We start from the raw sequence: 11364 nt of genomic DNA, 5'->3' as shown, positions 1-11364 counted from the left end.
GCAAAAACTGAGTGTTGTCCTTTCTGTAGGAATCTCCCCAATATTGAGGCCAAAAAGATGTCTCTATTTTTCCCAAAGTGAGCCTACTTGACAGCTTCAACTTTTCTCTAGGAGTCTTCCATCCTCCCTGAAATTGGTCAAGCTCTCTGGATCTTTATCGGTCTCCTCACTCTCTGTGAAGTTCAGTGACCCAGACTGGCTCCACATCTCACATGGGGCCGGACTAATGCATAGCCTAACGGAAAGATTACTGGACATGCCATGCCCTATTCATGGCTCCTGTTATCAGGCTTTTTCTTTTTTTCCACAGTGGGAATGAACAGAGTACTGACTCACTCTAGGTTTGTGGTAAATTGTGGATCACTTTCTGCTTAATTTAGCCTGCGTCACTGGCATCATCTTTCTCGTCTAGCTCTCTGCCCTTGTGATTACCATGCCTTCACCACACATTCTTCAGCCTTGAAAAGGCCTAAGTACTGTCCAGAGTGAGTGACCATACTTTTTTATGGCGCCAGGGAACGCATAATCCCTTGGACAAACAATTGGTGAAAGTGCCAGGAGGCTCAAAAATCATTCAAGACTTGGAGCCGTGATTACATTTCTGGTAGCATCTTCTAAGGAAGTACATGCCATGTACTGTGTGTGAAGATGTCATTCCAGCATTATGTCTAATAGTGGAAAACTGAAAGCAACCTAAATGCCCAAGAAAAAAATTGTAGTACTCTATGGTTGTGAAAATGTATGGGAAAAATGTCTGCTAGGTTATATGAAAATATCAGGATGCAAAATAGCCTGAAAGCATTCTCCAGGAATGCAGTCGGCAAAACAAACACTTGGTACCTTTAACAAATACATTGGAAACAATAGAAATAAAAAGGAGAGGGAGAGACTTACAGATTAAAAGAAATTAAGCAATAGATTAACCGCAAGCCTTGTTTGGGTCCTCCTTCAAGCAAACCAACTTTTCTTTTAAAACAAGACTTTATTATATTATTGAAGAATACTAACTATTCAAATGGATGATAGTAATGAATATACATCTTGAAGCATGATATGGTTTTATGGTAATTTTTTAAATCAAAAAGCCTCCTTATCTTTTGGAGCTGAAATACGTGTGGATGAATGATACACTGAGTGGATCTGCTTCAAAATAATCTGGACTAAGGACAGGGGAGGGGAATAAAAGAAACAAGTTGGGCCATGTGGTGATAATTACTGAAACTGAGAGATGGAGACATGAGATTCCTTTTATTGTTTTCTCTGCTTTTTTATGTTTGAAATTATCCATAATAAAAAAATTTTTATAAACCTGCATATGCATTAATAATTATGATGAGACGAAATAGATCAACATGGTATGATCCTACCTAGCACCAGACTGCCAGGGTTCAACTCCCAGCTCCTATAGTTATCAGCTGTGTGACCTTAGGCAAGTCACTGAACCTCTCTGTGCTGCAGTCACTTCATTTCTAAACAGAGATGTTGATGATCTTGGTAATACCTCATGTTGTTGTAAAGATTAAATGGGTCATTAAGTGGGAAGCACTTAGAACAATTCCTGGCACATGGTAAATGTTCTACACGTATTCCTTTTATTAATCCATTCCATGTTCCAGTGATATCTGAGCATCTACTTTATAGGCTGTGGAAATTCAATAAAATAAAAATAGATCTTGTGTTAGGATGGAGGGCTTTGGGGTGATCTCTTTCATTCTCCAGTTTCAAACTTTGTAATGTGAGATTATTCATTTCAATATGAAAAGCGTTTGTATTTTTAAAACAGCGTGAGCCACCTTCACAGACTCTCCCTGCCCTCTGGGAGTTCCTTAGTCTGCTCCAGTAGACATGTTCCCAGCCTTGGGGCGTTTCCATCTGGCAGGGTGGTGTGGCCTCTGCTTGCCACAGATACACTCGTGTTTGCCGAGATAGCAAACGTGGGCGGGTAATAAGCTGGGAACACATTCCTGGGGTGATGGTAGTGGTGGGAAGTGAGGAGGTGGGGCATCAAGAAACAGAGCCCCTTCCCCTGACCCCTGAGGGAATGAATCTTACTACTGCCTACTCCTCTCCAATTCATTCCTCTGCTCCCCCCACCTCACCTCCCTCCTCCCTGAAAGGGAGGTGTTGAGGTCACACACGGAACAAGTGCAAGGAAGCCAAGAGCTGTTTATTTCTTCTGCTGTTGTGTTTTTGTTTGGATGGGCATGTGGTAGCAGTGGAGGGGAGGGGGCAGTGGTGCTGGGCAGACAGAGTGCTGGGTGAGAGCGAGCAGGCTGATGAGAAATAGGAGAGGGTGTCAGGACTGGCAGCCTTGCCAGTGGCCACTCTGCTCTCCTCCCCTTGCCCAGCCCTGTAGTTAGCTATTTTGGGCTGCAGAGGGAAAGGGCTGAGCTGGCCAGGGCCTCCAGGGCCAGAGCCAAGGCCAGGGAACCAAGAACCTCCCTCTGGGAACCAAGAGCGGGCTGTTCTTTAGGAACCCTTCAATCTGTGTTTTCTTTGATCCGGACAATTGAGATTTTTCTCCCATGGAAAAAGAAGCAATTTAGAAAACTGTAAGCAACAAGGACGGACCTGGAGATTGTTATGCTAAGTGAAGTAAGCCAGAGAGAGAAGGAAAAATACCATATGATATCACTTATACGTGCACTCTAAAAAAATGACACAAATGAGCTTATTTACAAAACAGAAACAGACTAACAGACATAGAAAACAAACTTACGGTCACAGAGAGGGGAGGGGTATATTGGGAGCTTGGGATTTGCAGATACACACCACTATATGTAAAATAGATAAACAACAAGGTTCTACTGTAGAGCACAGGGGACTATATTCAATATCTCATAATAACTTATAATGAAAAGGAATATGTATATATGTATAACTGAAACACTATGCTGTATACCAGAAATTAACACATTGTAAACCAACTATACTTCAATTTTTTTTAATTATTAAAAAAAAAAAACCCTTCATAAAAGAAAAAAGAAAACTGTAAATATTACAGATCAAAAGGGCAATGGCTATAAAAAGATTCTGGGCAGCCACTGCCCCAGGTCACCTTCCTCCTTTCCCTCCTAACACCAGTTCCTCCTTCGGCAACAATCACAGCCAACTTTACTGAGCGTTTGCTCTGTTCCACGCACCAGGCAAAGAGTTTTACATGTACAAACTCTTTTAATCTTTAAAACAGCCTTGTGAAGCAGATATTTTTATTGTCTCCTCTTAACAAATGAGAAAATCGCAGTACAGAGAGTTTAAATATTTTGCTGAAGGTCAAACAGCTAAGTGGCATTTCTCCCAAAAGCCATTCCTGGACACACACACCGGCCTCCTCAGCCGTGTGTCCCTTGTGTTTCCATAGGTGCCTTGTAAAGATTTCTCCCCTGCACTGGGGGCGCTGTATTTAAGTTATCCGTGACACATCCGCTTCCCCTATAGGCTGCTCGCTCCATATTGTCTTACTCATATTTGCATTTCCTGCATATAGTAGGTTCTCAGTAAATGTTAGCCAAAGGATCCCAAACTACAGCCATACCAAGCCCCTAACCACTCTCAGAACACACATTTTTCAGGCTCTTGTCTCAGCCTACAATGCCTGTCCTCCTATCCTTGTCCATCTGGTAGACTCCTCTTTGTCCCGCAAGGCCATCCCTCACCTGTCACCTTCTCCAAGAAGGCTTCCCCAGCTGTCCATGCAGAACCCACTGCTTCATTCCCTGGGCACCTCAGCCAGAGCCCACCACTAGGCTATCAGGCGGCTGGACTGGTGCACATGTCCATCCTCCCCCATCGCCTGGGGGCTGTTCTGCTTCTCTCCACATCCCCAGTGCCTAAGAGATCCAGGATGTGTGTGTTGAACAAATGAGAGAGTACATCTGAGGATGTGAGCACAAGGGGTGTCCAGCCTTGGTCATTTCCCACAAGGAACAAGATTAACAGAGACCTTTGCTGCCCCTCCAGCTCAAACTGCCCAAGAGACTGGCGTTAGATGGGTCCCCGGCTCTCCTTTCATTATCCTCCTCTACCCAGGCTGGACCTGGGGGCTTCAGACATCAGGGAGGCAGGGACCTGGAGGCCTAATGACCTTCATTCCTCCAAGGTCACATCTTTGGGGCATGGAGTTACTGCCCTTGGAGAGAGAGTTACTCCACCTGGAGTTGTGACTCAGCCCACCCAGGGTGGGGGCCTGAGGGGCCTATTTACCAGGGCCCTGAACTTGAGAGCCAGACCCTGCCATGCCTCAGCCTCTTCCCTGCCCCACCATCATAGGCACATTGAACATAAGGCTGGAAGGGATCTCAGAAGCCGTGAGGTCCAGAGAACCAAAGGCCTAAGAAGGCTGGGGAAGGACATGCCCAATGGCACGAATATCTGATGATCTTGGGCCTGGCCTAGGGGTTCTCCATGCACCTCACAGGCCACGGTAAAGGATGGAACACCCCAGTCATAGCTCCTTCTGTCCCATGCCATGGCTTCCACCAAGGCCCTCATCATCTCCCACATGGACTGTTGCAGTAACTGGTGTCTCTTCCACCCATACATCTCATACACAGCCAGCAAAGTGATCCAAAGATCAAAGCTAATTTTAAAACCCTTCAATCCATCAGCCACTGAACCAAGTCCTAATTCTTACCTGGTGTACAAGACCGCGGGGATCTGGTCCCTCTCCACTCTAGCTGTAGCCTTTGCCACGATCCCTTCTACTCTACTGTCTAGGAGAAGCCAAGCCCTCTCATGCTCCCTTGTTCTTGCACATACTCTGCTGCTCCACCTGATGAACTCAGCCTTAAAGACCCAGCTCAAGTGTCACTCCCTGGTAGAGCCCTCCCTGATGTCCTGGAAGTTAGGGTATCAGGGTAGGAATGCTCTCAGCTGGAAGCAACAGAAAACCCAAGCAAAGGAATTATTCCGACCCCGGGTTGCCATCAGAATCCCCTAAGGAGCTTGTAAAAGTCCCCATCACTGCACACAGGTCAGATCAATTTAATCAGACTCTCTGAGGTGGACCCAAGTAATTTTCAAAACTTCCTGTATTCGCATGTGCAGCCAAGTTAAGAAGAACTGAAGCAGGGGTTGTTTTCCTCACATAATGAGTCCAGAGGCCGGTGGGTGCTGGTGTCGGCTGAGTGGCTCAGTGACATCCAGGCCAGCGTCTCAGTGATTCTCTTGACCTTTCCTTTCTGCTTTGCTGCCTGATGGCCACAAGACAGCTGTAGCTGATCCTCCGAGATCAAAGCAGGAAGAAAGCTATAGGGAGAAGGGGAGGCCCCAATCCATCCTCTCTCATGAGCAAATCAGACTGACCTAGAAACTGCTTCAGCAGACTTCTGCTTACATGTCATTGATCGTATTTTCCCCATGGCAAAGGTGGCTGGGAAAGTGGACAACGGCATTTCAGATAAATTGAGAGGATCAATCAGGCTCTGTCATGAGGGGCTGAACGCACTGCTACTCCCAAATCAGCATGTGTTATCCGGGTGGGAGGTAAGGCACAGATACTGCAGGGTGGCAGAATAAACCACCTCCCACAAAATATGCCAGTTGGGCATAAGGATTATTTTGAGCTAAAGGCACATTAGGGGAAAAAAAAAAACCAGCAGATGCAAAAAGAGCATTCTAATCTCTCCTTTTCTTCTAGAAAACTAGAGACAAAAAAATCCCATGTGAAAAATGCCCTCCCTGTACCGAGAAAAGAAACATTATTTGGTAGGGAATCAAAGCCAAGAAAATTCTGCACAGACCTTGTTAAAATCATTCTTGTCTTCTGTATATTTTAGTCACTTTTTCACAATTTCCTCCCTTTATTCAACCTAGTATAAAAGTATTAATGTTTTGCCATTTCCTTGGGTCTTCATTTCCTTAATTTTTCTTGTGCATTGAGAATTTATTTTTTTTTAAGGCTTGTTTTTTTTTTTAATGGAGATACTGGGGATTGAATCCAGGACCTCCTGCCTGCTAAGCACGTGCTCTACCCCTGAGCTACACCCACCCCCTGGGTCTTCATTTCCTCATGAGGGCTCCCATGTCATGTAAGACATATAAATTTGTGTGCTTTTCTCTTCTTAGTCTGTCTTATGTCACTTTAATCCTCGGGCCCAGCTGAAAAGCCCTAGTTGGGTGGAGGTAGAATGTTGCCTCCCCAACACCACCAGCAGATTCTGCCCCAGTGAGTTACCTCTCTCTGGTTTCACAGCTCCTGTACACACAGACATCACGTGAGGGCACTGTGGAGACGTGTGTCGACACGTCCATGTCTCCCGCTAGACCAGCAGTTCTCAACTCAGACTGCACATTAGAAATATCTGGGGAGCTTTTGAAAAATACCAAAGCCTAGACCCCATCCACAGAGGGTCCAGGTAAGCCCAAGCGAGATTAATTTTTAGAAGCTCCCCCAAGTGATTCCAACATGCACACTAAGTGCATGGTTAACCCCTGCTATCGAAGACCTTTAGAACGTGGGGCTCACAGGAAATCCTCACTGAATGAATGAGTGAATGAATGAATGAATGAATGAATGGCGGAGAAGAACTTCTGCTCCAACCTCGTCAACTCCCAGCCTGCACTGTGCCCCGTCCTCAGTGTGGGCCCTCCCTCCTCTCCACTCTCCCTTCTCTACTGAGCCCTGCACTTTGCCGCCCTCCATGAACCACATCCAAGAGCCGGCTGGGCTCTCCCAGGTGCGCAGACTTCCCGCTTCTCCTGCAGCTGCTGTGCTAGACACCCCGGTCCCACTCTTTCCTGTAGCTGCCCTAGCCTGAGAAGGGGATAAATCTCTCCACAGACAGCTAGTCTCAACTCTTGTGCCCAGCCCAGCGTGACAGGAGAGCACTGGGAAGGTTCCATGTACTTTCTATTCCGCACGTAGCCTCAGTCCCAAAATGGACCCCCAGGTAAGCAGTGGGGGAGTGCCTGGCCTAACTAACAAGCAATCCACAGACAAAATGTTCACTTCTCCTGCCCAAGTGCAGGAAATGTGTCTCATCTGATTCCTTGGACTAATGTGAGTCTGAGAAATGACCCTGTTGATGTCACCAGAATGTCAGCAGTGAGGGCATTCCCAGAGATGACACCACCCAGTATCCTACCATCTGATTCTAGCTTCCATCACGCTTCTGAAATTGCTGGTTCAAAGATCAACTGCAGGGCCAGCTTCAGGAGCATGGCACCTGTGCAGTCCTGCATTCACAAGGGCCCTGCACTTGGTTTTACCATCTGCTGCTGTTGCCACCTTGAAATTCTTAACGGTTTTGAACCAAGGAGCCCACATTTTCATTTTGCACTGGGCCCTGCAGTTACGTCTGATCTTGGTCATTCACATTCTCTTACAAAATCCAGTAAGGTTTTCCTTCTCAGAAGGGAAATGACCTCCATCTCCTTTTGTGCAAATCTCTGTGACCCCGACTCTTCTGCCCCCTTCCATGACATCAGCGGAACATGGTGTAATGGGGAGGCATGGCTGCAAAGGAGGGTCGGGATCAAGAGGCCCCAGGGGAGTAAGTCGTCCCCGCCCTGCTTGGATCCCAGGCATGAGGGAGAGTGAAAGGTCCAACTTGGTTCCAGCAAACAGACAACCTGAGTCAGCTGCAATCCAGAACAGACCGTCTGCGGGAAAGCTTGGAGACGACCACGACAGACTTAGGAAACCTTGACGAACTCCTTCCAACTCCTGGAGGGGCCGTCTACCAACAGCGCAGAGAACTGACTAGAATTGAGCCACAGTGCTCCCTGCCAGGCAAGCAGGTTGGGCACCCTGTGAGGAGCCAGGAGATGAGGTCCTCCAGAGACAGACAAGTGTTCCAAGGAAAAGGCCAAGGGAAGTTTCCTCACCATGGAAGAAGGTGCCATGGGGCACCGTAGAAGGGCAGAGGAGAATTGGGGTGGGATGGAGCTGGGGGCAGTGGATGTGAGACAGGCCCACCCTAGTCCTGCCAAGCAGGGATCCTTCTGCTCAGCCAGGCTCTGGACAAAGGGCAGAGGTTCCAGGAGGCAGAGTCTCAGCCCCAGCTGGGAGAGGAGGGATGGAGGACGGCAACGTCGAGGCCTGGAAGGGAAGCCTGAGACAGGGAATGGAATTGGGGCCTGGTCTTCCCACAGCCGAGTTCATCAGGGTCCAGGATCTGCCCTCTCTTGGCATCACCCGGCCAGGCCATGGCTCAGGTATCCAACACCTGGGGCCTGGAGTCACATGCCAGGAAACCCAACACTCTTGGGCCCCAACCCCCAACTTCCAGCAGCTACGAGCAAGCAGGGCTGCTGGAGGAGGAAGCGGGTCTCCAGAGCCGAGCAGCAGGGAGGCTACTTCCCGGGAGAGGGCAGCACAGGAGGAGGCTCTCCCGTCAACAGGGGTGAGAGGCTGGGAGGAGGAGGGAGAGGACAAGGGAGGAAGAAGGGGGCGGAGAGGACAAAGCTGGGGCAGGCAGAGAGGTGGACAGTCCCAGAAAAGGGTGGATGGGCACAGAAAGTGGGGTCTGAGCCACCCAGCCTAGCTGGATGCCGTGAAGTCCAGCTGCTGATCCATCCTCCTCGTCTCCTTCACATAGGTACCAAGCAGGCCCTCTGGTGCCTACCTGGCCCACCTGGCAGCCACCCAGGTAGGTTGGCAGAAAAAGCCTTTATTCCAATGAAGGAAATCAATACGTGGGCAGAAGCAGAAGCTTAGAAGCCCCCAGACCCAGAATGACCAACAAGGCCTTGGACCAAGAGACTTTGCAGAGTAGCCCTCCAGAAGCAAAGAGACCCTAAGAGAGTCTCAGGCCCAGGGGGGCCTTTTACCCAAAGGGCCCAGTAAGGAGCCTTAGACCCCAAAGAACCAAAATGTTGCCTAGGCCTGGAGAGCCCCCAGAGGAGAGGCCCCAGCCCAAAGAGAATCCCCAAGGGGACTTGAGGAGGAGAGAGCTGGCCACAGGGAGTGGAATTCTCTTGACTCTTCTTTGATGGGGTTTTTCCTTCCCCAGATCCTACTCCACTCCAGGACTATGCCAATCTGTGGCCATGCTCCCATCAGCCGGTCACCTCCTGTCCCTGCTGCTGGTGATAGGCACAGGGGGTGTGGTGCCCAGCCCCCGGGTAGCTCTCCAGGGCTGCTACGTGGCCGAGGAAGCAGGGGAGCAGACATTCCGCTGCAGCCAGGCAGGCTTGAGCACCGTGCCCACTGGCATCCCCAACGACACCCGCAAGCTCTACCTGGATGCCAACCGGCTGGCATCGGTGCCGGCTGGTGCCTTCCAGCACCTGCCTGTCCTGGAGGAGCTGGACCTGTCCCATAATGTCCTTGCCCACCTCTCTGGTGCCGCTTTCCAGGGCCTGGAGGGCACACTGCGCCACCTCGACCTCTCTGCCAACCAGCTGGCCTCGGTGCCCCTGGAGGCCTTCGTGGGGCTGCAGATCCAAGTGAACTTGTCCGCCAACCCGTGGCGCTGCGACTGTGCCCTCCAGGAGCTGCTCAGGCGGGTGAGGCTGGCACCAGGCACTGGGACGGGCATTGTGTGTGGCCCAGGAGCCCGACCAGACCTCGTGGGGCAGGAGTTCCTGGCACTGGCAGGGGAGGAAGAGCTGTGTGGGACGGGGCGGGGCGGGGCCCGGCGGAGCACTGATGTGGCCCTGCTGGTCACCATGGGGGGCTGGCTGGTGCTCGTGGTGACTTATCTGGCCCACTACGTGTGGCAGAACCGGGAGGAGACCCGACGTCCCCTCAAGCAGGCACCCGTGCTGCCTGTACGCTCTGAGGACTCCTCTACCCTCAGCACAGTGGTCTGATGACCAGGACCACTCCTCCGGCCCATGCCCCACACTCCTGCTTCTATGCCCTCCCGTCTCCTCCGAACCCCTCTGTCTCCTCTGCAGCCCTTTCCCATCCCCCAATTCCACCCCCTTCCTCCTCTGTCTCCCCTAAACACCTGATCTCTCTCTCAACCAACACCATCTTTGGTGCCTGAGGTTTTCAGTGCCTACTGTGGGCCTGGATTGTGCTAGACACAGAGCTTCTAAGTCTAGGTAGCGGGGGGAGGGGGACAACAGAACAGAGAATGACAGTAGGTGGTATGTGTGCCAACTCAGAGGTAGGAGCAGGCAGCTCAAGAGGCTGGCGGAAGTGATCTCAAAGGCTTCACCCACCAGATGGATGCTTGAACTGACTCTTCAAGAATGAGGAGGAGGGCTTTGGGCAGAAGAGGGACACCCTCAGCTGGAAGTCGGTGGACAAAGGCAAAGAAGATGTAAGAACTCTGAATGTCTAAGCAGCGGCAAGACCTACTTGGGGGCTAGAAGGTGCATAGAGGGGCGAGGGGCTGCTGGGACCAAGCTGGCGGTGAGGCCAGAAAGGACCCAGCCGGCTCCTCCTCTCTTCTCCCTCTGCCTCTACTGAAAAGTTCCTGCATCCTCAGTGCTTCTCACCTCTCTCAGGGCCCTAGACTCCTCTTCCTGTACCTTCTATTGGGGTCCACCTGGCTTAGCTTCCCTGCTTCCTTTTCCAGAGGTTCCCTATCTCTCTGTCCTTTATACACAGAAGGGCTTCCCGAACCCTTCCCCTTGGGAGAAAAGCAGTCTCTGCTCTGCCTGATCTGGGGATGGGTCACTAGAGAGACGGAGGTGGGGGGCGGGAGGGAGCCAGGAGGTTTCCCATCCCCAGAACATCACTGGACAATTGAATAAAGTCCTTTCATTAATGCCCCGATCTCTCTTATTGTTCATTTCATTGAACGCGTGTGGCCCCGCAGTGAGGAAGGGGAGGGTGCTGAGACTTTCACCACCACCTCCACCACCCCTTTGGTGAGGGTTGCTCCCGATGGGCTGAGTGCCAACTCCTCTCTCCCCTCCTACCTCCCAGCTCCTGACACCAGAGTCTATCTGCCAGGGGTGCCAGGGGTTATGCATTAGTGATGATGCAACTGGAAGGATGTGGGGTGGGAGGCGACCTGGAGGGAGGACAACCAGGGTAGAGGGAAGGAGGGCAAAGCCCTGGCATCAGCACAGAAAGCAAAGGGAGAGAGAGCCATGACTCTCTTAACAATCCGTCTCTCCTCTCAGCGGAAGTCTGAGCAGGGAGTAGGGAGGAACTAGATGTGCTCAAAGTTAACCAAAAGAATTCCTGAGCAGAGGGGGAGGGCAGAGTTGGCTGAGGGAGGGAGCCATATGAGATATCACCAACTAGGCTTCTCGAGAGGCCCAAAAGGGCCAACACACCCTGTACCTTGCCCCTAGGAGGGTGACTCACTCATGTGGCTTCCATGGAGGGAACAGCCACTTTGGGGAAGCTCGTAGGAGCCCCAGTAAAAACTGAAGATAAGAACCATGGAATCAGGGTGCCACCCAGCTTGTGGCAGAGCCTGGGGCAGACTGGTAGGACACTTAAGGAGCAGCAAAGAG

The 11364-nt window shown here is 50.7% G+C and overlaps 1 protein-coding gene across 4 annotated transcripts; it reads left to right on the top strand.

Annotated features, from left to right (window-relative positions):
• The first annotated feature begins 4674 nt into the window (after positions 1–4674).
• Positions 4675–10760, top strand: LRRC3C (leucine rich repeat containing 3C). 4 transcript variants are annotated; one of them, XM_074342893.1, is made up of 3 exons: positions 4675–7732; positions 8541–8591; positions 8955–10696. In XM_074342893.1, the coding sequence occupies exon 3, from the start codon at positions 8992–8994 to the stop codon at positions 9754–9756; it is 765 nt and encodes a 254-aa protein (XP_074198994.1). In that variant the 5' UTR covers positions 4675–7732; positions 8541–8591; positions 8955–8991; the 3' UTR covers positions 9757–10696. The 4 variants fall into 4 exon arrangements, with proteins under 4 accessions (XP_074198994.1, XP_074198995.1, XP_045376688.2 ...); XM_074342894.1 differs by having other exon boundaries at positions 4675–7740; XM_045520732.2 differs by having other exon boundaries at positions 7549–7838; positions 8955–10758.
• The last annotated feature ends 604 nt before the right edge of the window (positions 10761–11364 follow it).

The sequence above is a fragment of the Camelus bactrianus genome, chromosome 16 (assembly GCF_048773025.1).
Source record: "Camelus bactrianus isolate YW-2024 breed Bactrian camel chromosome 16, ASM4877302v1, whole genome shotgun sequence".
In the NCBI taxonomy this organism is placed as follows: domain Eukaryota; kingdom Metazoa; phylum Chordata; class Mammalia; order Artiodactyla; family Camelidae; genus Camelus; species Camelus bactrianus.
The sequence above is the reverse complement of the archived record's forward strand: the minus strand, read 5'-3'. Positions and strand labels throughout refer to the sequence as shown.

Bases quoted from the DNA above. Each gene is read 5' to 3' on its own strand.
- LRRC3C (XM_045520730.2), top strand. From the start codon at position 7,883: ATGGAGCTGGGGGCAGTGGATGTGAGACAGGCCCACCCTAGTCCTGCC. The intron at 8,158-8,540 runs GTATCCAACACC...TCCTTCACATAG, and splicing joins CCGGCCAGGCCATGGCTCAG to GTACCAAGCAGGCCCTCTGG. The intron at 8,592-8,954 runs GTAGGTTGGCAG...TTCCTTCCCCAG, and splicing joins CCCACCTGGCAGCCACCCAG to ATCCTACTCCACTCCAGGAC.